General features: G+C 44.3%; 1 protein-coding gene across 1 annotated transcript in view; it reads right to left on the reverse strand.

Moving 5' to 3' along the window:
• The window catches only part of PITPNM3 (PITPNM family member 3), a 762,997-nt gene that overhangs the window by 46,494 nt on the left and 689,224 nt on the right, over positions 1 to 27,279 (reverse strand). Inside the window, exon 10 of the mRNA XM_040338476.1 lies at positions 9,556 to 9,726. Within this exon, the coding sequence (XP_040194410.1) occupies positions 9,556 to 9,726 (171 nt within the window). The remainder of the gene's footprint in view (positions 1 to 9,555; positions 9,727 to 27,279) is intronic.

A 27,279-nucleotide genomic window follows, 5' to 3' on the forward strand; every position in this document is an offset into this window, starting at 1 on the left:
AGATACAAAAAACAAGAAAAAATCTGCGCTATCAGTGTGATGAGCAGCCACAAACAATCTAGTGAAACAAGAAAGTGTGAAAATATACAAAAAACAATTAAGTGGCGCTGAAAATGATGATATTAAACGTGTTATAGCAAATGTGAATCAACAACACATTACAATGTGAACAAATGAAAAGTCCATATATGGTGAATCAAAGGAGCAGTGAGTCACTGAAAAATACACTGCTGGTAAATGATCTCCTATGCTGGACGATTCTATACACCACGGTGAAATGAAATGCTTGAATCTGTGCAAAATTAACCACCACCAGGAGGGGAGGCTTACCGGAAGTATTGAACCCTAATAAGCATACGCTTAGAGGGTCAATATAGACTATATGTAAGTTGGTGGAACCACATCAATCGGATCTGGATATACCGATAAGGCGATGGCTTGATAACATCACTTTAAACCAGAGCAGGGGGAGTGACAGCGTCTTGATGGTAACTCCCAAGACCCCCGGAGAGTGGAAGAAGACCCCCGGAGAGTGGAAGAAGAAGCCCCCCCTGGTAATAGAGCTAATAAAGAAGACAGGGGGGGCATCCGGAGCAGAATAATAAATTATTTTAAAAACCCTTGTGTTGTGTGTTTACTAACTTTTACTTTTTGCCTCCAGGTGAATGGATAGGGGTACGATGTACCCCATATCCATTCACTTAGGGTGGGGGGACGGTATCTGGGGGCCCCCTTATTAAAGGGGACTCCCAGATTCCGATAAGCCCCCGCCCGCAGACCCCGACAACCAACGGCAAGGGTTGTCGGGAAGAGGTCCTGTCCTCATCAACATGGGGACAGGGTGCTCTGGGGTGGGGGGGCCCGCAGTGCGCCCCCCTGCCCCAGAGCACCCAACCCCCCCATGTTGAGGGCATGCGGCCTGGCACGGCTCAGGAGGGGGGGGCGCTCGCTCGTCCCCACTCCCTTCCTGACCGGCCGGGTAGCGTGCTTTGGATACGGGTCTGGTATGGATTGTAGGGGGACCCCCTACGTCGATTTTTCGGCGTAGGGGGGGTCTCCTTACAACCCATACCAGACCTAAGGGCCTGGTATGCTCCTGGGGGGGGGAACCCATGCCGGTTTTTTCTTTGAAAATTGGCATGGAGTTCTCCCTCTCAGGAATGCATGCTGAGCGACGCTGTCATTTTTTTTTATAATTATTTGTTTTCCCGGCGCGTATATTTTTTTTCACCCGTCGCAACTTTAGTGTCCCGTCGCAATTCTCAAAGCCGCCGGCGTTAATTACGTTCGCGCGCTGCACGTCGGGAAAATGACGTCACACGCATGCGCAGTACGGCCGGCGCGGGAGCGCGCCTCATTTAAATTTTAAACGCCCCCCGAAGAGGAGGACCGCCTTGCGACGGCGGCACTTAAGTTACACGGCCTGAAATTTCTAGGTAAGTGCTTTGAAGATCGGGCACTTAGGTAGAGATTTTAAGTCAGTGTAACTTAACTGCTGAAAGTTAAGTTAGGCAGCTTTTTTGGGAATCAGGCCCCTTATTCTTACGCCTACACCCTTACTGCCTTTTATAGTTAGTGCGCACATCAAAGACACCGCCCTCTCCGATCACTCAATAGCAATGATATCTATCTGTTCTAACATTCTAGGTAGGAAACAGGGTCAATGGAAACTCAATGAGTCCATTCTGTCAAGTCCGGCTTCAATTGAATTCAATTTTTCTCTCAATGACACAGGTGATATTTCAATTGAAGTGTTTTGGGCTGCCCATAAGGCTTACATTCAAGGTAAAATTATCTGAGCAATCCTCTTTTATTGTTCAGTGAAATAAAACAGACTTACAGAGAAAAACCTTAGTCCGTTCTGCCCCCTTGCTGTGAGTGACACGTTATTTACATATCTCATGCACTAGCCTGGAGACAGGCATTCTTTTTTAATTCCCACCCCCACTCCTTTTCTAATGTCATGTGGTTACTTTTCTGGATTTTGACTGGATGTTCGTGATCATAACAGAATTTAGTGTAAGGAATAGATAGGAAAAAATGCATGTTGACAAAGGGAATGTAGAGGAGGGCGGGAGTCTACTGACATCAGAGCTCCAGACAACAGATCCACCTACAGAATCTGCAGTTTTTCAGTTCTTATAACAGACAGAGGGGAGACATTTGACAGCTAAGGATACATGCAGGAGGCATCTATATCCTTATAGATCAGCACTATGGCAGTAGTTTAGAAAGGATGAGAGTGGGTTTACATCCACTTTAATCTTGCTCTCACTACACAAGCAGAAAAGACAATTCGATGGAGCAGGAAAAAATTCTATACACACGCAAACAAAATGGGATCTTAACTCGCTGTGAAACTCTCTCCCAGAATAAGAACACATACTAAGCCTAAAACCAGGATATCGGGTCAACTCCCTACAGCCAATCTGGTCAAAATCCTAGAGGCATTCCATGATTTCGACTCTGACCTGTATAATTCTCCTTCTCAGCCTGACAAAAACTCAATAGCTAGGTACTTGGATGACGTCCCCATCCCAACTCTAAACACCACACACAAAAATTTACTTGAATCTGCTTTTATGGTCTAGGACAGCCGTCACTAAATGGCGGCCCGCGGTCCGAGTCCGGACCGAGTGACGCTTCTTCCCGGACCGCCAGTATAATGTAAATGGCAGCGTTGGTTTGCTGGGATCACGGGTTTCCTCAGCAACCACTGACGCTGCGTGCATGTGCCCGCCCCCTGCTCCTCACCGCAGGTCTCAGCAAAAGCAAAAGTTGACTCACGGGGCGTGCGTAGGGGCGTGACGTCACGCGCGCCCCGCCCCCTGCTGCTCGCGGTTCCCGGCTCCCCCTGCGAGTAGAGGCGTGATGTCACGGGGTTCCCGGGTCCTGGCTCCCAATGTCTCGCAGCTTCCGCCCCTTCGATGTGCCCTCCTGCATGCAAGGTATGTGTTATACACTTAACTAGTGATCAAGTATTTTTATTGTGCACACTGCTGGGCATATATAAATTAAAGGTCAGGCTGATGGGCACCTTTTTTTATTTTAAGGGGCACTCTAATGGACAAATTTTATTTTAAGGGGCACGCTGATGTGAATTTTTTTTATGTGCACACTGATGGGCATATTTTGTTAAGGGGCACACTGATGGACATATTTTGTTGTGCCCATCAGAGTGCCCCTTAACATAAAATGTGGCCATCAGTTTGCACATTAAAAATATACCCATCAGCGTGCCCCTTAAAATAAAATTTGTCCATCAGCATGCCTCGTAAAATAAAATTTGTCCATCAGCGTGCCCCTTAAATTATATTTTGTCCATCAGCGTGCCCCTTAAAATAAAATGTGCCCATCAGAGTACCCCTTAAAATAAAATGTGCCAATCAGCGTGACCCTTATTTTATGTTAAGGGGCACACTGATGGGCACATTTATATTAAGAGGCACGCTGTTGGACATATTTTATGTTAAGGGACACTCCGATGGGCACATTTTTGGTAATGAGCACTCTGGTGGGCATATTTTATGTTATGGGGCACGTTTTGTTGTGCTCATCGGAGTGCCCCTTAATATAAAATGTGCCCATCAGGGTGTCCCTTAACATAAAATTTGCCCATCAGAGGGTCCCTTAACATATAATGTGCCCATCAGCGTGACCCTTATTTTATGTTAAGGGGCATGCTGATGGGCACATTTTATGTTAAGGGGGACTCTGATGGGGACATCTGATGTAAGGAGGCACTCTGACGGGAATGCCTGATTTAAAGGGGCACTGTGATGGGGACACCTGATGTAAAGAGGCACTGTGATGGGGACACCTGATGTAAAGGGGCACTGTGATGGGGACACCTGATGTAAAGGGGCACTGTGATGGGGACACCTGATGTAAAGGGGCACTGTGATGGGGACACCTGATGTAAAGGGGCACTGTGATGGGGACACCTGATGTAAAGGGGCACTGTGATGGGGACACCTGATGTAAAGGGGCACTGTGATGGGGACACCTGATGTAAAGTGGCACTGTGATGGGGACACCTGATGTAAAGTGGCACTGTGATGGGGACCCCTGATGTAAAGGGGCACTGTGATGGGGACACCTGATGTAAAGGGGCACTGTGATGGGGACACCTGATGTAAAGGGGGACTGTGATGGGGACACCTGATGTAAAGTGGCACTGTGATGGGGACACCTGATGTAAAGTGGCACTGTGATGGGGACCCCTGATGTAAAGGGGCACTGTGATGGGGACATCTGATGTAAAGGGGCACTGTGATGGGGACACCTGATGTAAAGGGGCACTGTGATGGGGACACCTGATGTAAAGGGGGACTGTGATGGGGACACCTGATGTAAAGGGGCACTGTGATGGGGACACCTGATGTAAAGGGGAACTGTGATGGGGACACCTGATGTAAAGGGGCACTGTGATGGGCACACCTGATGTAAAGTGGCACTGTGATGGGGACACCTGATGTAAAGTGGCACTGTGATGGGGACCCCTGATGTAAAGGGGCACTGTGATGGGGACACCTGATGTAAAGGGGCACTGTGATGGGGACACCTGATGTAAAGGGGGACTGTGATGGGGACACCTGTGTGTAAACACAGAGCTCCACGTGCTGTCAGAGGAGAGGAGACCGATCTGTGTCTCTTGTACATAGAGACACAGCATCGGTCACCTCCCCCAGTCACCCTTCTCCCCCCACACAGTTAGAACACACCTAGGATACACATTTAACCCCTTCCTCACCCCCTAGTGTTAACCCCTTCACTGCCAGTCACATTTATACAGTAATTAGTGCATTTTTATAGCACTGATTGCTGTATAAATGTGAATGGCGCCAAATTTGTGTCAAAAGTGTCCGATACGTCCGTCGCAATATCGCAGTCCCAATAAAAATCGCAGATCGCCGCCATTACTAGTAAAAAAAAAAAATAATAAAAAAAAATCATAATTCTGTCCCCTATTTTGTAGGCGCTATAACTTTTGCGCAAACCAGTCGCTTATTGCGTTTTTTTGTTTTTTACAAAAATACGTCGAAAAATACGTATCGGCCTTAACTGAGAAAAAAAAACGTTTAAAAAAAAAAAAATTGGGATATTTATTATAGCAACAAGTAAAAAAAAAATATTTTTTTAAAATTGACGCTCTTTTTTTGTTTATAGCGCAAAAAATAAAAACCGCAGAGGTGATCAAATACCACCAAAATAAAGCTCTATTTGTGGGGAAAAAAGGACGTCAATTTTGTTTGGGAGCCACGTCGCACGACCGCGCAAATGTCAGTTAAAGCGACGCAGTGCCGTAAGCTGAAATTTCGCCTGGGAACGAAGGGGGTTTATGTGCCCAGTAAGCAAGTGGTTAAAAAAGGGTCAGCTCCAGGCCCTGATGGATTATCTATCCCCTATTATAAGGCCTTTGTAGGCATCTTAGCACCCTATTTGACCAATTTTTTTAACGCTAAAACACAGAGTCCCCTTGGACATGCACCTTACACAGCATATATCACAGTTATCCCTAAACCAGACAAAAACCCTGAGGAAGTTAATAACTATCACCCTATTTCCCTAATAAATAATTATATAAAAATAATGTCAAAAATAATGTCCAATCGTTTGGCACCTTTTATCAATACCTACATTCATAAGGGCAGACAAGGCCCAGATCAAATAAGAAGAGCAATTAGAATAGTTTCAATACTACAGTCAAATTGGGAAGGAGGAACGAGACAGCAGGGACTCCTCTTGTCTTTGGATTTACAAAAGGCCTTTGACACAGTGTCTTGGCCATACATATTCACCCTTATAGAATGTTGAAGTTTCGGGGAACGATTTACAGGTCTTCTACATTCCCTCTACTCTCATCCCAAGGCGCTAATTCATTTACAAGGCTACTATTCTAAACCAATTAACATGACACGAGGCACTAGGCAAGGATGCCCACTTTCACCTCTAATTTTTGCAATAGCCACAGAAACTCTGGCAATAGCTATCCGACAAAACCCAAACATTAAAGGGGTAACTTGTGGAGTCCAAATTCACAAATGCAGACTCTTTGCTGATGATATACTCCTATTTGTAACCTCTCCATTGATCTCCCTTCCCAATATCTGTCAAGTCCTACACAACTTTTCTAAGATTTCGGCCGTTAAAGTCAATTACACAAAATCACAAGCCCTTAATGTCTCGCTCACTCTCTCTGAGGTTTCCTTATTAAAGCAATCATTTAAATTTGAATGGAATGACACCTCAATTAAATATTTAAGTATTACATTAACAGCCCATAATGAAACTCTATAAACACACACTTATCCCCCACTGTTCAAGAAATTAGAAAGTGACCTTTTATCCTGGTCCAAATACGAATTTTCCTGGCTGGGTAGAATCAACTCGATCAAAATGACATTACTCCCTAGAATTTAATATTACCTTAGGTCGCTTCCTATCCCCATCCAAAAAATCCATTTGAAAAAACTTCAGAGTAAAATACTCAAGTACACTCGGGGCTCATCTGGATATCGAATACCCCAAAACACCCTTTTCCTCCATAGGAATAAGGGAGGCCTAGGTCTCCCTGATCTACATAAATATTATTTTGCTGCTAGACTAGCACAGTTAGCTACGATATACTCCAAATCAGAAGAACCGGACTGGCTCAACATTGAAAGACAGGCTACACCGCATTTTTCTCTCAACTATCTATTATGGTGTCTACCCAAAAAAAGACCTCCCATACTATCACAATCCTTTGCGCTCTGGGATAGCCTTAGAAATCATTCAGCCCTTGTTTCTGCAGGACGTCCACATGCAAATCTGCTGGGGAACCCGGATTTTCCCCCTGGTTTGGATTTAGAAGCATTTAAGTGGTGGGTGGACAAGGGACTATACCGTATAGGACAGTTCTTCTACTCTGGAAGGCCTTTGTCTCTAAACCACTGTGTTTAAACTTTGGAACTCCCTGATTCCGAAAGACTTTGTTTTGATCAAATCTCACAATTTTTACAACTAGTCTGGAAGGAAAAACCACCCCCCCTCCAATTCACTAAATATGAGCTTTGATGTGACCAGGCCAGGGGGCAAAGGGGAGGTATATCTGTAATATATTTGTGTGCCTCACTCACCCTACAGTGAAATCCTCATATATGGAGGCCTGAAAAATTAGCTGCAAAATAGATTGGACCTAGACACCTGTCATAGAGCCTTCTCAAAGTCCCTCAATGGTATTCTAAATGTCTCACTGATGAAGGCTATTATCAAGGTTATAACCAGGTGGTATTTAACCCCCTCTAAACTTGCATCTATATACCCTACAGCTGATCTGACCTGTTTCAGGGGATGCCAACTTTTAGGGTCAATGACCCATATCTGGTGGGAATGTCCTAGAATCCGCCCCTTTTGGGGCAAAATCTTCTCTATGATTTCCAAGTTCCCTGGTTGGCAGGTTTCTAGGTCTCTTTCAATAGCTCTCCTAAATGCTCACATACCTCAAATACCAAAAACTACACAAAAATGAATTCATTATATTCTCACAGTAGCCACGCTTACAATTGCCAAAGCGTGGAAGAAACCTAAACCTTCTTTATTGGAAGCCAAAAAAAAAATATCTTGGATAATGACTCAAGAAAAGCTAGCTAGTATTCTAACTGATACTGTTCCGAAATTCGAAAACCTTTGGGAACCTTGGGCTAGGAATCTCTCTTACCCAGGGTGTTCCTCCGATTCCTACATAACTCTAAGTTAGGCACGTTCCCTATCTACCCCCCCCCCCTTCCTAACCCTTCTTTCCCTTTTCTCTCATACTTTTTCCCTCTTCTTTTTATTTTTTCCCTCCTATAGGGATTTCTGGTGATGTTCTGAGGGAGACCTATCTCCCCCTTTTTTTTTACTTTCTGATTATACATTGAAATGATAGATAAAATATCCTCTTTCATAGATAATAAGGCCGATCTCTTTTAGCCTGGCTATTCCGGGGATCTTTAAGTAAAACTGCAAGTATGGTGAGAGGTTTCCTCCACTGGTGCAGTTAGTTCCTGATAAGGGGCACCAGGAGGATATAAATGTCTTTGTTTATTAGTTGGCCTTTATAGGAGAAACTTCTCTTATTTAAATTCTTCATATTAATTTTTTAACACTCTAAAACCATATCTATCGTTTTAATGATATGTCTTAATTTATCTACAAAATAGGCCATCTACCAGATTTTATTCATAACGAGAAGTACCGTAATGTACTGAATTGTAATATTTATTTTCTGAAAATAAAATATTTGGATTGTGAGCATAATTTGTCCCAGAAACATGCTTGTAATCCAAAGCACTTGTATATCAAAACACATTTCCCCATAACAAATAATGGAAACTCAAATGATTTGCTCCACAAATATTTATGCATAAGTCCTTGAGTTTATAGTCCGTATAAAATGATAGCACTGTGACCAGGTTGTGTAACCATAAAATGGCCATCCACAATTTAAAGCCTCCACAAGGGGATTAGAACCAAAATCCAGCAGGAGCTACAGAGTATAAAAGAGAAGAGAGGCGCCTCTAAGTGTAGCAATATTTTGCTAAATGTTGTTCCTTCATTAAATGTAACCGCTTCCCTTTTATACTTAGTTGTGACATGATACTACTTGCATATCAAGACATTGCTTGTATATCAAGTCAAAATGTATTTAAAAATGTTGCTTATCTTGCCAAAACGCTCTCAAACTAAGTTACTCTCAAATCAAGGTTTTACTGTATATTGAAATAAATACGCTTACTAAATTACATAGTGGATGTGAAAAGTATCCTGACTGATAACAACCAATGCTAATTCTGATTAGCTGATACGGGATCTTGTAATTTACTAATATTGTCATGGGTTGTTTGTACGGCTGGGAAACCATTTTTAAAATCTGATACCTACTGCTAGAGGTGTACCAGCAATGTGAAGTGTAAAAGCTGCATGTGCACAAAGAGTCATGCATAGGCATGTGCACAGAAAGTCCAGAAAAAAACTTTGGATCAAGAATGCCTCCTTGTATTACAAACACAGGCTCAGCACTTGTACAGGATTTAACTGGCTGGCTGTAACAAGTACTTTTTCAGGTTTCCTGGTATCTGAAGTGTTATGGTGCACTGGGGAGGCTGTCTACTGAGTAATCAATGCAAAAGACAGTATGGATCAACCCAAGTCTGATGAGATCTTATCATCATAATCATCATCCATAAATCATATTAAGCAGAGGTACTCAGCTTTCATGATGTTTGACTATGATACTGTAAGCCCATTGTAGCTTTCAGTGGTACCCACATAATTCCTTTTACTTATACATTGGTACCCTTACATTTGTCTCCCAGAATAATGCTTTTGGATAAATATTGCTTCCAAAAATCCAGGGAAACTACACTATTTCTGTAGAACCTCAAATGGAGTCTTGAACCACAGGGTGCATGGTCAAGACGAATTGGTTGGCACAATAAGTCCTTTTTGTGAAAGGGCTCCAAGTAATCTGAAGGAGATTTTTAAATGATGTCAATCCTTTAATCACTTTATTGTAATGATGTGCATTACCTAAAAGATATGATTTTCCATCTCCTAAAGGATCCTTCTGATATCTAGGAACATTGAAAGGTGGCAGGACGTGGAATGCCTTTTCAAGCAAGGGTTCCAATCTGGAGGCAGAGGGGTCAGCAGAATGGAAAAAACTGTACACCTGGCTGCAAGCAGGACGGGCCCGGCACACTGTAGAAATAAAAAATAAAAGAATGTTATTTATATATTCACATCATTTATAAATGCTGACATATTTAACTCACTCCCCAGTCTGCTCATATTTTATTAATTTGCATTTAGCCTGTCTAATCTGGAGGTGCAGTAAAAAAAAGGTCACTGAGCCAGTGTAATCTCTACAATAGATGCTCAAATGTTTATCAAATCAATATTTTTCACAAAAAAATACACTAAAATCATTATTAGCGCAACTAAACACAACATCACTTACAAAGATGCTGTAGAATTCCAACTAAGGCTTTGTTCACATGGGTGTAAGCCTGTGTACAGACTGTGGGCCAGATTCTCAAGAGAGATACGACGGCGTATCTCCAGATACGCCGTCGTATCTCTGAGTCTGGGCGGTCGTATCTATGCGCCTGATTCTTAGAATCAGTTACGCATAGATTTCTATTAGATCCGACCGGCGTAAATCTGTTATGCCGTCGGATCTTAACTGCATATTTACGCTGGCCGCTAGGGGCGTGTATGCTGATTCACGCTTAGAAATATGTAAATCAGCTAGATACGCGAATTCACGAACGTACGCCCGGCCGACGTAGTACAGATACGCTGTTTACGTTAGGCTTTTCCCGGAGTAAAGTTACCCCTGCTATATGGTGGCGTACATGCGGCGTACCAATGTTAAGTATGGACGTCGTTCCCGCGTCAAATATTGAATATTTTTCGTCGTTTGCGTAAGTCGTCCGTGAATGGGGCTGGACGTCATTTACGTTCACGTCAAAACCAATACGTCTTTGCGGCGTACTTTAGAGCAATGCACGCTGGGATATTCCACGGACGGCGCATGCGCCGTTTGTGAAAACGTCAATCACGTCGGGTCACAAGTTATTTACATAAAACACGCCCCCCTGTTCCAAATTTGAATTAGGCAGGCTTACGCCGGCCTATTTACGCTACGCCGCCACAACTTAAGGAGCAAGTGCTTTGAGATTACAGCACTTGCCCGTCTAAGTTGCAGAGGCGTAACGTAAATAGGTTACGTTACACCCACACAAAAATACGCCAAACTACGAGAATCTGGCCCTGTGTTTACACACATGATGATGCACGGGTATTCTGTGCTTTCCTGTGCAGGCAATTCCATTCATGTCAATTGGGATGCAGTGCATGCATGGACACAGTCACTGCTCCCGAAATGACATCCGTGTGGGTGTGGATGCACAGTCCCGAATGCAGCTAGTGTAAGTTCAGGGACATGCACCAACACCCACATGAATGTCAATTCGAGATCAGCGGCTTTGTCCTGTGTGGAACTGCATGTGTGCACAGGGATGCATAGAAAATCTGAGCTTCTCCGTATTGGTAAACACAAGTGTATACTGTAGTATGCCCAGTGTGAACGAGGTCTTACTTTTTTTCCCCTTTCGCTGCAGCCTCAGCTGCATTGTAGATAAATGAATAGAAGCCTCTGCAGAGAGGCTCCTATTCATTCACATACTAATGCATAGTAAACTGTGTTTACTATGCTTTAGTGATGAATGAACACAGGAACAATCGATACCAGTCACTCACTGTAATTAACATGATAAAAATGACACTGATTTCCCACCCCAGGAGTAGCTGTAGAAGAAAGGGGGAGCGGGAGGAGGGAAATATGGTAAGCAGCACTACAGGAATAGAGCACTTGGGGATCAGTCAGGGGGAAGTACAGGGAGGGGGGTGGTAACACCTGGGGGGAAACTTTAGATTGGGAAAAGTTACGTTCCTCCGTGGCTCCCCTGCAGAACTGGAAGCTGACAGGAGAGGAAGAGAAGCCAGAAGCTGCAATGGAGCCATGGGGGGATCCATGCTGGGGGGGGGGGGGTATCGGTACTGCACTATGTCTAGTGCGGGGAAAAACCAACCTGACCATTCTGCTTCCCCAAGCTCTGTGAGCAGTGTAGGAATCGGTACAGGAGGAGGAGCGCTTTCTTTGCCCCCCACAGTGTCCAGAGCAGCCTGGGGGGGGGGGGGACAAAGGAATCTGGGGGTGCAGCCCATCCCTACACATGTCTATATCCAGCCTTGGTTATGGGTGGAAGGGCCCCTAGCTTGTTACGTGCCTGACATACTTGAACAGGGAGAGCCTCCCTGATATAATTACGGATTCTGTTTCTGTCCACATGGATCTTTTGGGTGTTCCAACCACATTTGCATGTTCCAGATCCCCTAGTTTCATACTCAGTAATGAGTATGATATGCACAGCAGATGTGCACACTACTAAAGCAGAGAGATCTTGCCAATATGGTCTTAAAAATATATAAGAAACTATTAGATGCAATTTAGGTTCACACTAGTAAAACCCTCATCAAATTCGCATGACAGGAGATTGTGACCGGCTCTCTATAGAGGCGGTTCACATATTTCTGGGGTGGCTGCATTGCACAGAGGTCCTGTGCCTCTTTTGCTCCATTCCAGGGCCTTATTCAGGCAAAAATTTGGCCGATTCATCCCTGAAATGGAGAACAGGGATGCACCAGGCCCCTGCTGTGAACCCAGCCTTAGACTTAGACTAAAGTATTTCTGATACTGAAGCACACTGCAAGTAGGGAATTCTGACTTTTGAAATATTTTGTTGCGAATGCCAAGTCCTTTAAGGAGATGATATAAAAAGTATATGCAATGTCCATCAAACCAGAATGTTTACTATATACTGTATACAGTGTCTTGAAAAAGTATGCATACCCCTTGAAATTTTACACATTTTGTCATGTTACAACCAAAAACGTAAATGGATTTTATGTGATAGACGGTAAAAAAAGTCCTGCCACCCGCAAAGTCCTGCCAGCCAAATACAGTTCTCCTAAAGGGCCCCTGCCCATTGAAATCAATGGGCAGCGCCTCAGAACCGCCTGCAAAGCGCCGCTGCAGCAGCATTTTGTGGATGTTTTTTAACCCTTTTTCAGCTGCTAGTGGGGGTTAAAACGCTTCCCGCTAGCGGCCAAAAATCACGGCAAAATCGACGGTAAAGTGCCGCTAAAAATAGCGGCACTTTACCACCAAGGCCCGCGATACCCCAGTGTGAAAGTACCCTAAACCATTCCATTGTAGCTCTGGCTCCAGATTTGTGGAATGCACGACTAATAGTTGCCCTGTGGACAGATTCTGAGCTGTGGATCTCTGCATCTCCTCCAGAGTTACCATGGGCCTCTTAGCTGCTTCTCTGATTAATGCTCTCCTTGCCCAGCCTGTCAGTTTAAGTGGACGGCCATGTCTTGGTAGGTTTGCAGTTGTGCCATACCCTTTCCATTTTCAGGTGATGGATTCAACAGTGCTCCGTGAGCTGTTCAAAGTTTGGGATATTTTTTTATAACCTAACCCTGCTTTAAATTTCTCCACAACTTTATCCCTGACCTGTCTGGTTTGTTCCTTGGCCTTCATGTTGCTGTTTGTTCAATAAGGTTCTCTAACAAACCTCTGAGAGCTTCACAAAACAGCTGTATTTATACTGAAATTAAATTACACACACTAGATTTTAGTTAGGGGTATCAGAGTAAAGGGGGCTGAATACACTTTTCACATTATTATTTGTCAAAAATGTTGAAAAACATTTATTATTTTCCTTATACTTCACAATTATGTGCCATTTTGTGTTGGTCTATCACATAAAATCCCAATAAAATACATACAATTTTTTGGTTGTAACATGACAAAATGTGGAAAATTTCAAGGTGTATTAATACTTTTTCAAGGCAGTGGCCCAGATTCACGAAGCTCAGCGCATCAATAGGCGGGCGTATCGCAATGCAGATACACTAGACCGTCGAAACTTAGAGAGGCAAGCAGCCTATTCAGCAAGCAAATGCGCGCTGCGATGCGCCATCGTAATGTACTTTTGATGGCGTAACCCGACGTAATTCAAATTGGGAAGGAGGTGGGCGTGATCCATTTAAATGAATCGTGACCCCATGCAAATTAAGGTCCGAACGAACGGCGCATGCGCCGTCACGTGATCGCATCCCCCGCGTCCCACTGCGCATGCGCCCCAATTCGCCGATCGTATTCCCCCCCACGATAACCCAGCCCACCGTTTCCGCCCAGGGCATAAATCCGCCCGGACATGCGCCAGTCAAGTGCAAAAGTACACCTGCTGGTTTTGGTCGTTTGGTGTGGCTACTTTTGCTTTGTTCAGATCAAAAAAGATGTCTGAGGCTGGCACGAAAGATAGGAGGGAAAAAAACTTTATTATTGAGGAGAAGGCGGTGATTATAGATGCCATGAGGAAGTATAACAAGTTCCTCCACGGCAAGGAAAGTGGCTCGACCAGCAAGGTCCGTAAGGATCAAATCTTGGCACAGATTGCTGCGGAGGTGAGTGCCCTTGGCTATGCCAACCGGACCCCAGACAAGATCGCCAAGAAGATCAACGACCTGCGGCGTCTTGTGAAGGAGAAGGTGGCCAAGATAAAAAAACACAGTAGGGGCACCGGAGGTGGACCAGCCCTGAAACTAAGACTGACACCTGATGAGGAGGTCATTGCCAGGTGCCTGGAGAAGGAGCAGGTGGAGGGCCTGGAGGGCTTCGAGTCAGTTGATCAGCCCTTGAGGACAGGTGAGTGTGTTTTTTCTTTTATCTGGTGTATAGCATGTGGGGGGGGGGGGGGAGTGAATATGTGACAAGTGTGTGGGTCCACCAACATGTTACTGTTTTGTGTCATCCACAGATGTGCAGGATGAAGCGGGCCCATCCTCGGCTGCTGGCCAACCAAGCCCATCCCAGGATACCAGTGTCCACACCTCTCCATTAGAGGAAGTGGAGGAGGAGCACGGGCACCTGGATGATGGCATATATCTGGGGGATGAGACCACCGTCGCTGGACCCTCCCATACCTCCATAGGGGATACCCCCCCAAGGGACTCCAACTTTATTGTAACCCCCCCAAGGGCCTCCACCCTTTTGGGAAGCCCCCTAAGGGCCTCCGACCTTTTGGGAAGCCCATCCTCCCTAAGGGAAGTTCCCTCAGGGTCCTCCCCATACATTCGTCCCCAAGCCTCACCTGCACCCAGGAAGGCAATTAGGAAGACGAGGGGTGATCCTGATGCCTTAGAAGCCACTTTGGCTATGGACCTGGCCAGGCAGACCCAACATGTGGGTTCTGTTGCATGTGATATGCGCCGGGTGGCAGCCAGCCTGGCCTCCATGCAGCAGACCCAGGCTGCTTTCACTGCCACCATTAGTGAAAATGTGCAGGAGGTCAGTGCCAACAGCACTGCGTTGGTGACCTGCGTTAGGGACCTGGATGACACTAATTCAGGCCTTGTGGCAGAGGTGAGGAGCCTGGGAGTGGCCATACAGGCCAATACAGCAGCCATTGAGGCGGTGGGGAATCAGACCACTGCGGTCCTCACCCGCATAGCCCTGGCTTTAGAGGGTATCCAGGCAGCCAGGGAGAGACCGGGGGATGTTCCTCCTCCCAATGACCCACCCCCCCCACCCGCGGCTGCCCCCAGGCAACAGAGGGCACGGAGCCTTGGCACTAGGCGTAGTACACGTCGGGCCAGATGAGTGCCATTTATATAATTTTATTTTTATATTCTATTTGATTTTTGGTTATTAATTGATACTCATGATATGAGTGATATTTGTTTATTATGATACTCGATTGGAGTTGTATTTATTTTATTTTTATTTGGGATATATATATTGACAAATATTTTCTGAAAAACATACAGCAACATAATTGGAGCCTTGACGTGGCGTTGCTGCTCCCAAGTACCGCACGGTGTACTTCGGTCTAATCCAATTTATTGGTGTTTGGGGGGGGGGTGTGTTAGGGACCACAGTGGGGTGCATGCGTGCATTAGCATTGTGACATGTTTCATGTGCGTGTTGCACGTGAAAATAAGCCTTCCACGAGGCATCTCCTGACTGCTCTTCCCTCTGCAGACGGGGGACCCTCGGGTGGGGGGGGGAATGTCTGGTTCGGGGGTCAGGTCATGACGGACTTCAATCTGCAGGCCCCTTCTCATTGCGAAATTGTGCAAAATGCAACATGCCCCGATTATCTGGCACACAAAGTCTGGGGCATACAACAGTGTACCCCCAGACCTATCTAGGCATCGGAAACGTGACTTCAGGAGGCCAAACGTGCGCTCCACCACTCCCCGGGTACGTATATGAGCCTCGTTGTAGCTTCTTTCTCCTGGTGTTTGTGGGTTCCGGAATGGAGTCATGAGATGGGGTCCCAGGGCATATCCAGAGTCACCTGTAAGGGAAAAGACAGGAGGATGTTAGTCATGCATGTGCCCCTCGTGATGTCAGCATCATGGGGGGGGGACAGTAATGCCTGACACCCATGTCACTCACCAACCAGCCAGCTGTCCCCATACACGTTCTCTTCAAATTGTCTTGGGATGTCGCTTTGCCGGTAGATAAAGCTGTCATGGGTGGCTCCAGGGTGTTTAGCACATACGTGCCATATGAGGCCTTGAGCATCGGTTATTACTTGTACATTAATGGAATGCCAATTCTTCCTGTTACGGTACATATGCTCAGCGTCACGGGGGGCCTGGAGTGCCACGTGAGAACAATCAATGGCCCCCACAGTGCGTGGAAATCTGGCTATTTTATAGAAATCGGTTCTTGCCTTTGCCTGCTGGACCTCCTGGGTGGGTCTCACAATGTGGTGGGACATCCGTCTCAGGATGGCGGGTACAACTTGGTGCACGCACCTACTCATTGTGGATTGGGACATCCCAGCCAAATTTCCACTGGTTCTTTGAAATGATCCACTGGCCAAAAAATGCAGGGTTGCCATGACCTTGAGCAGTGGCGGCACTGCTTGTGATCGATGTGTTGGGTTGGTGAGGTCATCCTGCAGGGATCGTACTATTTCCATGATGGCTTCAGTGTCAAATCTCAACAAGCGAAACACCTCCGATTCCACCATGCCAAAGAGGTCCATGCGATCTCGGGGTACCCTCTCCTGTGCCCTCCTCCTCCTCCTGCGTGCTCGTAGACGCCGTAGTACTATGACCACGGCTGCCCCTGACATGTTGGCACACAGATGTGTTGTCCTGCAAGTGTTGTTGCTCAGCTCCTCTGTCACGCTGCTGCTGTTGCTGCTCTCCAGCTGACCTGTGCAAGTCCGTTGCAAAGTTACCCCTGCTTTTATGAAGGGTAACTTTAGATCGGGCTAGCAGCTTACGCGCACCGCGCGTAGCCTACGACGGACAATCGTACGCATGTGAATCGGCATTTCGCCCTCATTTGCATAATTGAATAGCTAATCAATGGGAACGAAGAATACGCCTAGCCTAAATATGCGCCTAAGTTTCGCCGGCGGAGGACAGTTGCGTTGGACGGGTGAAGCCTAAGTTCACGTGTATGTGCTTCTGTGGGTACCGCGCATCGATACGACGGCGCACATCTACACTTACGCCGCGTATCTCGAGATACACCGTCGTATCTGCTTCGTGAATCTGGGCCAATGTGTATATATATATATGTATGTATCTCACAAAAGTAAGTACGCTCCTCACATTTCTGTAAATATTTTATCTTTTCATGTGACAACACTGAAGAAATGTGTAACAGAGATAGTTGCGCTACCAAAAAAGTGAACCTGTTACTGTCCATAGACAAGTGTGCAAAATAAAAACAATTGCCGATGCGGTGACATAAAACACAACGACGTGCAGAGAAAAATGAAGTTCAATGCTTCCAAGCATGCGTCGACTTGATTGTGAGCATGCCCGGGTTTGGAACCGATGCTTTTGCGTACCAACCATCAGTTTTGATCTATCGGTTACCAGTCCATCAGTTCAATTTTAAAGCAAGCTCTAAATTTCTGGACCGAAGGATAACGGACTGATGGGGCCCACACACGGTCGGTTTGAACCGATGAAACTGAACTTCAGTCCGTTTTCATCAGTTTGGACTGATCGTGTGTACAGGGCCTGAGTCTGCTTGTCTTCAGCAAACTGCAGGATTTTTTGTGCATCATCTTTAGAAGAGGCTTCCTTCTGGAGTGACAGCCATGCAGACCAATTTGATGCAGCGTGCGGCATATGGTCTGAGCACTGACAGGCTGACACCCACCCCTTTAAGCTCTGCAGCAATGCAATGAATTTGTAATTTTTTTTCCATACAAAGTAATTTTATTGTCAATGTCTGTTCAGTAATAAGTAGGCTGTTTTACATCATAAATCATGCTTTTTATATTCAATTAAACACAGTAGAGGTACAAAACATAAAAGGAAAAAGGCAAAGAACTGCACCATTGTATAGTGCGTGACAAAGAGTATTATTCAAAGCACTGCACTTTGCACTGTTTGCTTTCATGCTACGCTTTTATATTATGTTGTAATATTAAAAAGCTTTTTTTTTTTTTCTAAAAATCAGCATTCATTCTCTGATGTATACATTCTACCATGGATCCCCATTGGGGAACAAGAATTTGAATGAGTTCAGTTTTGTTTCCCTTTAGATGTTGTGAATGCGCCTTAATATTTATTTTATGTTTCTGGCCTTTATTCTGTATCTATGCATTAATATATTCCTTTATTTATCAGTCTTTCTTTCTTTCTCATTGTCTAATAGGCTTAGCTATGTAGGATTACAGAAGACCTGCAGAACATGATGCACAAGTTATTTATTTATTTAAATAACTCAAACAATGGGCTCCCCCACTTGAAAATATACTAGAAGGCCACACTGCTGACCCACATCATCGATTAGATATTTTATGGTAAGGACAAATTGTGGGTTGACTTGGAGTCCTCTCTAACACTCGTCCCTTTTACTTCTTCACCCTAGGTTTACCCACAGGGCCAACATTTCCTCTGTACCCTCCCATTTTGCATACCTCCCTTATTGCTAAAAATATCTAAAATTCCTTCTTGTGTAAGGCCTATGACACGCATATTGGCAAACGTGGTCTTCTCTCCCAAGCTTACATGTATCAACTTTTCTATGTTTGAGAGACTACCTATACCCATACCTCCCAACCACCAACGGATTCTGCGGGAACTTTCCGCACAGACTGCATCTTCCCGCAGTCCCGCAAAGGGGTTAATTTTCCCCGCACAGGAAGCACTGAAGCAGAAGAAAAACGTGGGGAGGGGAGACATGCTGACCGGAGTGATTGTGTGGACTGTGGCAGCTGAACAACACGCTGTGCAGAAGTGAGAGGCTCCCTCCCCCTCAACAACTTAGATCCGACTTCCTTCAACCCCCCACTCAACAACTGCAATCTGCCGGTCCCCCGCTCAACAATTTTGATTCACGGGAACCCCCCCCTCAACAACTTAGATCTGACTTCCTTTGACCCCACCCTCAACAACTGGAGGGGAGACATGCTGACCGGAGCGATTGTGTGGACTGTGGCAGCTAAAGGGAAGAGGAACAACACGCTGTGCACAGGTGAGAGGCTCCCCCCGCTCAACAACTTAGATCCGACTTCCCCAACCCCCCCCCCCCCCGCTCAACAACTGCAATCTGCGGCTCAAGCTCAACAACTGCAATCCGCGGCAAATCACCCCCCCCCCCCCTGCTCAACAAGAATGTCCCGCAGAGGATTTTCTAAATGTTGGGAGGTATGCCTATACCCCATCGTAAAGGCTGTACAAGCTGGGAGTCTAGAGCTAACATACTTGTACAAATGCCCCTCCATTCCGTGGAAAATATTTACTTCCGCTTTGCTCCCTGTGCTGATGGTAAATAGGAGAGGGGGGCCATGTTCCAAGTTTGGTGGTCCTGCTCCCTGATCTTGCCCAACCACATACGAAGAAGTCACAGTCCTCACTATTCTGCGAAGGTCTGAAATTGCACTCCTCTCCTTGATTCCAGGTCCAAGCTATAGCATCAAAAGGGGCCTTGTTGAGTGATAAATAGAAAACAATACATTTCTACTCATACAGTATCTGGATTGGTTTTGTGAGCTCTACTTAATGCAAAAATTCGCTCTTGTGAGTTTGGACATTTGCCTTGCTGATTGGCACCCTCCCTCTTCGCCCTCTCACTCTCTCCCTCCCGAACCTACCTTACTTCTGTATTCCTTTTTCTATCAACTTTTCTCTCTTTTCCTAAACTGGGTCAACTTAAGTCTGTATAAATGTATTAATGACTCTCACATGCTGCTAATCTAGACAGAAAGTGTATAACACCATGTATATTTATAGTATAGGGTGGCCATAGATTTAAAATGCTGCTAAATCCAGCCATTTCCTTATATTATTAATAAACAATATGTCATTGCACACCAGGAAAGCATAGTAATTTTCCCTATAGTGATTCTCCTATACAGAGCTTTAGTTGGACTTTGTTTAGAATACCGTGTCCAGTTTTGGAGACCTCACCTACAAAAATATATTGATAAGATAGAGCGAGTCTAGAGACGAGTTTCAAAAAGGGTAAAAAGTCCAAGTGAAAAAACAGATCAGGAGACTCTTTATGAACTTAGGGGCAGATTCACGTACCTCCGCACATCTTTACGCCGGGCGCAGCGTATCTAAGATACACTACGCCGCCGTAACTTTTTTTTTTTCGAATCCTCAAAGAATTTGCGCCGTAAGTTACAGCGGCATAGTGTATCTTTGGGGCGTAAGGGTGCGGAATTCAAATGGATGTAATGGGGGCGTGTTTTATGTAAATACGACGTGACCCGACGTAAACAACGTTTTTTTGAACGGCGCATGCGCCATCCGTGAGGGTATCCCAGTGCGCATGCTCGAAATTAAACCGGAACAAGCCTATGCTTACGATGGTGACGTCATTTTACGCAAATCCCTATTCTCGAACGACTTACGCAAACGACGTAAAAAATTCTAATTTCAATGTGGGAACGACGGCCATACTTAACATTGAGTACGCCACCATAAAGCAGGAGCCTCGGCTGTCCCCGGATCTCTCTCCTCATTGGCTGAGACAGCAGCAGGAGCCATTGGATCCCACTGCTGTCAATCACAGTCAGTGAGCCACTAAGGAGAGAGCAGGGCGGGCAGAGCCTCAGCTGTATGTGTCTTATGGATATATAGAGCAGGGCTCGGGAACAAGCATGCACCAGCATTTAGTAATGATTGAGCACAGATTGTATGTGTGAAATGCATCTATGTGACTGGTGTCCCTGGTGTTATTACAAGGTTTTCAATAAAGACGTTCTGGAACCTCTGGATGTGCAGCCATTCTACCTTTTTAAGCATCCTACAGAAGCAGACCAGGGCTAGCAGCATATATACACAGTATATATGCACAGTATATATAGTATATATAGACATTTGTGTGTTTGTTTACATTAAATATTGCTAATATTATAGTTCTCTAAAACTCTGTGTTTTTCTAAAACTCTGTGATAAACTCTGTGTATCATAAAACAACTGCCATTATTATTTATATTAAAATACTTATTTTCACCTGTAGCATTTCAGTTCTTTTGAGCATGACGTTTGTCAGGACAGGTTTCCCGACAGTTGCTGAGCAGCAATGGAGGAGCCTCCTGTGCTGATCCCTGATGAAGGGGGAGTGGTGTTGTGCAGTGTTGGATGTTATTATAGGCCCTATTTACCAATGATAAAATGTATCGTGCACTCTTTCATCTGTTTCTGTTCTAGTGCTCTTTTCTGTATTTCTATGGATTGAGCTACTGTCAGATGCCCATTGAGGGAAGCCTTGCTGTGTGCGAGCCACCTCTCCAGAACTGAGCTTGTTTGAAGTCTTCCTTCATACAATTGCACATACACTTTTAAAGTTCTCAGCGTCTCTTTAAATAAATGGAAAAAAGGGTGTATAGTACTGCGCTGCCGAAACAAGTGAAACTAACAAAAAAAGCTGCCAGCACCAACAAACTGAAAATTTGTGACAAGATATAGGAAATGGAACATGTGCAGCGCTAATAGTAAACTAATATAATGTAAAGCAAGCTGAATGTAGAATAGAATATAAATGGTGAATGCAGTATAAAATATAAATGGTGAATAAACATAAAATTAACACCAATGCATGTGGGTAAGTGCTAATACCAAATAAAGCATAAATAAATGTTTTACAGCAAACTTAAAAACTCTGTCTCAACGGTGAATAAACATAGCATTACCACCAATGTATGTGAATAAGTGCTAATCGCAAAATAGGGCATGAATGAAAAAATGTCTTTGCAACAAATGATGAAAGAACTCTGTCTCAATAGAGATCTCACAAACATGCAGGAGTGTGAATAATCAGTGTCATATGCATGACAGGCTGGACAGTCAGTGTATTGATCCAGTAGGCCAAAAAGCTGGTATAAATCCTGACGTTTAAGCAGATAATATCATTTGCATGAATGAAAAAAAACGCCACCACAAAAAGATGAAGGTGGGTACCCTTACCGTGAGATGTGGACTCCCCCACGTCAGTGGTGAGTCAAACAGCATAAGGGTACTATCTGCTTCTGAAGGTGATCCCTCTACTGGACGGCTGGTCAAGGATTTCCAGAAGGTGATGCAGTCAATGGCCCGTGATGCAGGTGTGTCCGTGATGAAGCGGCAAGTTAATAAGGTGGCCCCTCACATAGATGGCGACCAAAATGTAGATCAAAAAAGGAAAGAAAAGAAAAGGAAGCCTCCTCATGGCATAGATCAAAAATGGTTTAATAAAAAATGGTTGTACTACAAAACACCCTCTGGTGTGTACAATAGATAAAATTGTGATCACAAGATAAAAAAAATTGATTAAGCGCAATGGTAGGCAGAGAAACCCAACATGTTTCGTTCTATTGAACTTCAACTGGGGTAGTACAACCATTTTTTATTAAACCATTTTTGATCTATGCCATGAGGAGGCTTCCTTTTCTTTTCTTTCCTTGTTTGATCTCCATGTCTACATTTTGGTCGCCATCTATGTGAGGGGCCACCTTATCAACTTGCCGCTTCATCACGGACTCGCCTACATCACGGGCCATTGACTGCATCACCTTCTGGAAATCCTTGACCAGCCGTCCAGTGGAGGGATCACCTTCAGAAGCAGATAGTACCCTTTTGCTGTTTGACTCACCACTGACGTGGGGGAGTCCACATCTCACGGTAAGGGTACCCATCTTCATCTTTTTGTGGTGGCGTTTTTTTTTCATTCATGCAAATGATATTATCTGCTTAAACGTCAGGATTTATACCAGCTTTTTGGCCTAGTGGATCAATACACTGACTGTCCAGCCTGCGATTAGCACTTATTCACATACATTGGTGGTAATGCTATGTTTATTCACCATTGAGACAGAGTTTTTAAGCTTGCTGTAAAACATTTATTTATGCTTTATTTGGTATTAGCACTTACCCACATGCATTGGTGTTAATTTTATGTTTATTCACCATTTATATTCTATACTGCATTCAGCTTGCTTTACATTATATTAGTTTACTATTAGCGCTGCACTTGTTCCATTTCCTGTCCCTTAAAATAAGTTGTTTTGGTGCATCAGATCGAATATATATATATATATATATATATATAGTTTATTTATTTAGGTTTCTGATTTCCTATATATAATTCTAGATCTGAAATAGTTTTGTATTTATATTTTTTATTAGATTACATTTCTTTGTTTTCATGCCTATATTTGATTTTATCAAGTGAATGTATTTTCTGATATGTGGCGGTGCAGCATTTTTTGATCATTGCCTCACACACATAGGGGCTTGTAACAGGAGTGACTTTTGGGCACAGATTGAGCCAGGAGATGGGGGACACATGTTGGATTGTTTTGGCGTGGACAGTGATCTACAGTATATTCCTTAATGCCTGCAAAGAATATTCCATGACTCATCTCTCTGTGAAGACTGTTAACATATTGATGCTCAGAGGTGTGAATACCTTTCTGTCAAGCTGTATACAGAGACAGAACGTCTGTCTAGGGATGTGGATTGAGAAGAGATCATTGTGTGATGGTGTTTTGTTTGAGTTCTGTTAGGAACGTGCAGTGATTAGGTCATGATAATTATAGCCCGGCGCCGAGATGTCTAGAATGTTTAGTAATTAGCTCAAAGAATGTTATTGAAGCCCCCCATGGTGTGATGTGTGGGTGGGGAGTTGATTGTTCCTTGCATGCCTTGTACTGTATATAAGACTGAAAGTTACCATTAAAAGTTGTCTTACATTTGAAACCAGAGAACATGGAGCAAGTCTCGTTATTCTGGGAAATGGGATGCCTGCTGGTTTGCCTGTGTGTCAGATGAGCTGTCATAGTTGATGGAAGGTCGTAAACGGTGGTGACCGTTACAATTGGTGGCTAGCAGTGGGATAATTCCATCACCAGAAGAACAGCTACAAGGACACAGGACAATAGAGTCTCAGTATGCACGGCTGAAGCGCTCCACCCTCAAGGACTTACTGGAGAGCCGGGGCAGACCGGCCAGCAACCGTAAGAAGATGGACATGATCACAGAACTTGTCCAAATGGATGGAGCTGAAAGACCCAACATAACGGAAAGGCCCAGCGTAACAGGGCTGATTTACCAAAGGCAAATAGACTGCACACTTTGCAAGATCAGTTACACAAATTTTACCCAGAGCTTGGCAAATGTGGTAGCGCTCTGCTGATTTCCATCATCCAATCATTAAATGTTTTTTTTTTGTTTTTGTTTTTTATGTTTGCACCTGCAGCTATTCTTTACAAAGTAAATTAGTACATTACATGTTTTTAAATAAAATATGTGCATCTGTACTTGCAGAGTGCTCTATATATTTATCTTGAGTATATTGAAAACTACAGATACTCCTGTCCAGGAGCGGACTGACATGGGGAGCAGCAGGGCACAATATGGGGCACACCAGTGCATATTACAAGGGGGCGGCAAAACAGGGCACGTAATGGGCTCATCACTGGACACAGGGCAAATCATGGGGCGCACAGTAAGGCACATCACATAGCACACAGCAGGGCACGGGGAACAACACAGGGCATGGGGCATACAGTAGGGCACATCATGGGGCCCTACATCAGGAGGTACACAGCAGGGCACTGAGCACATCACTGGACACAAGGGGTCACTGTTGGGGATGGAGGACACAGGGGGTCACTGTGGGGGTGGAGGACACAGGGGGTCACTGTTGGGGATGGAGGACACAGGGGGTCACTATGGGGGTGGAGGACACAGGGGGTCAATGTGGGGGGTGGAGGACACAGAGGGCCACAGTGGGGGTGGAGGACACAGTGGGTCACCTTGGGGGGAAGGACACAGGGGGTTACTGTGTGGGATTGAGGACACAGGGGGTCACTGTGGGGGGGGGTGGAAAACACAGGGGGTCACCGTGGACGGTGGAGGACACAGGGGGACACGATGCGGGGTAGAGGACACAGGGGGTTTCTGTGGGAGGTGGAGGACACAGGGGGTAACAGTGGGGGGTGGAGGACACAGGGGATCACCGTGGGGTTGGAGGACACAGGGTATCACTGTGGGGGGTTGAGGACACAGGGGAACACTGGGGGGGGGGGTGGAGAATACAGCGGGGACACCATAAGGGGGTGGAGGAAACCGTGGGGGATATACCAGGAGAGTATCATGATATGGACTCTCCTGTGGTCCTGTTGGGGCCCAGTCCCCTTATGTCTGTACTGACTGCCGTGCTGCCCGCTCCCACCCCCACAATGGCGGCCATGGTGCCTCCAGAATGCAGTAAAAAACAGTAAATTAAAGAAATGATTCACAGTGAGACACAGATGAAAGAAAAGCATGACAGTAATCATTCCATACTCCACAAAAAAATTAAACAAAGTGTTGGCTTTTAATAGTATAAAATTAAGGCTGCTTGAGATTGAATTTCCTCCAAATCAGCAGAGTTGGACAAAATCTGAGGCGTAAATCTTTCTAAGGAGTAAACCACTGGAAAACTAATCAGATGCAGGCGCTGTTTGGGTATTCTACAGCTGCATGTGCCAGCTGTTGGAATGCTCTTAGCATGTACAGGGTAATGGATAGATTTCTCTCACTTAGCCTATGGGGTTGAACAATGAAATCTTCAGTGTATGGCCAGTTAAAACTACAGTAGCTGTCAGAGAAACTTAATACAAATTACATTTGCAGTTGCAAAGACAAAATTAACAGGTGTAAAAGAACAAAGGTTTTTTTAACAATACAGTATATCAGCTTTGGACAGAACATTAGATTAAAGTTGTATGTATGGCTTAATGATCTTGCCTATTGACAGCCGCATCTACATTTGGTATGACTAATTGTGGTATATTTTGTGATAAAAAAACCTCATGTGATGTGATCTTTTTATCATTTATTTCTATCCCAGAATTTCTTTGTCTTTGCTAGGAAATACGAAAAACCACATCTGTGCTTGAAGTATTTTCTTGCTACACTACATATTGTAGAAGAATGTTTGTTTGGAACACAATTCATAAATGCAGCAATTTAGCATTTTAAAATAGACAGTATCTCTCTTGATTTACATATATCTAAAGCTAAGTGGAAAGCCTATAAACATAATAAGCAGTATGCGTCAAAAAACAAAAGTGCATGTGAATTATCTTTGAGCTGTATTTTCATATTGAATTAAAATATGTCAATATACTAAAACAAAGCCATTAAAGGCAACTTGTGTAACAAACCATATATAAACTTTAAATAAATAAAATCATTTGTATGTCGGATTTGAAAAATTATATTAAATGGAAAAAAAAACTACTACATTTCCATTTGAAGAAACCAATGGAAAGGGTAAGGCCTCGTACACACGATCGGAATTGACTTTTTCCATCGGAAATTCTGACCGTGTGTATGCCCCATCGGAGAAATTATTTTCCCCAGATGGAATTCCGTCGGAATTCCAATGTGAATTTGGTCGGACAAAGGTCCGATCGTGTGTACAGGGCATAAGAGTTCAGTGATACAGAAGAGACCTAGAGCTGAAGTTTAACCTAGTCCAAAGTCCAACCATAGGCCTATACAGATACTATATTTATATTATAAGCCCACATTGGGTGTATTAACAGTTCATACCACCAGAGAATATCTACTTCCCTGGCACACACGTACAGTATAATTCTTATCACAAATAGCCAAGGGCCTTTCTCTGCTGGTGAGGGACATCCACTGCAAGCATTTATCAGAATACTTATATTATACAATATAATATATTATAGTTTTACTATATAACTGGGGAGGATGTCATATGACATCCGGATCTAGAGTGGTCCCACCCAGTCGTCATTTGACTATAGGCCGGGCAGGAACTGATACTGTGGTTTACATTGGAACACAGCTACATGAACATGAATGTAAAATGCAGTGTTTAACTAGAACACCCATCAACATAAGCACTATAGTAATGAAGAATTTTGTAGACATACTATAGTATCAGTATATGAGGAATATAGCTGGGTTTATATTCTTTTAATGGTCGTTACACCACTTTGAAGATACAGCTGTTTACAGTTCCCAAATCCTGTTACATACAGGCATATCGCTGGAGAGGGAAAAATCTGGCTAATTTCTGCATAGAAACCAATGAGCTTCCAACCTCAGCTTGTTCAATTAATCCTGGTAATAAAACCTGGAAGCTGATTGATTTCTATGCAGAAATTAGCCTGATTTTGTGCTCTC

The sequence above is a fragment of the Rana temporaria genome, chromosome 2, assembly GCF_905171775.1.
Source record: "Rana temporaria chromosome 2, aRanTem1.1, whole genome shotgun sequence".
Taxonomy (NCBI): domain Eukaryota; kingdom Metazoa; phylum Chordata; class Amphibia; order Anura; family Ranidae; genus Rana; species Rana temporaria.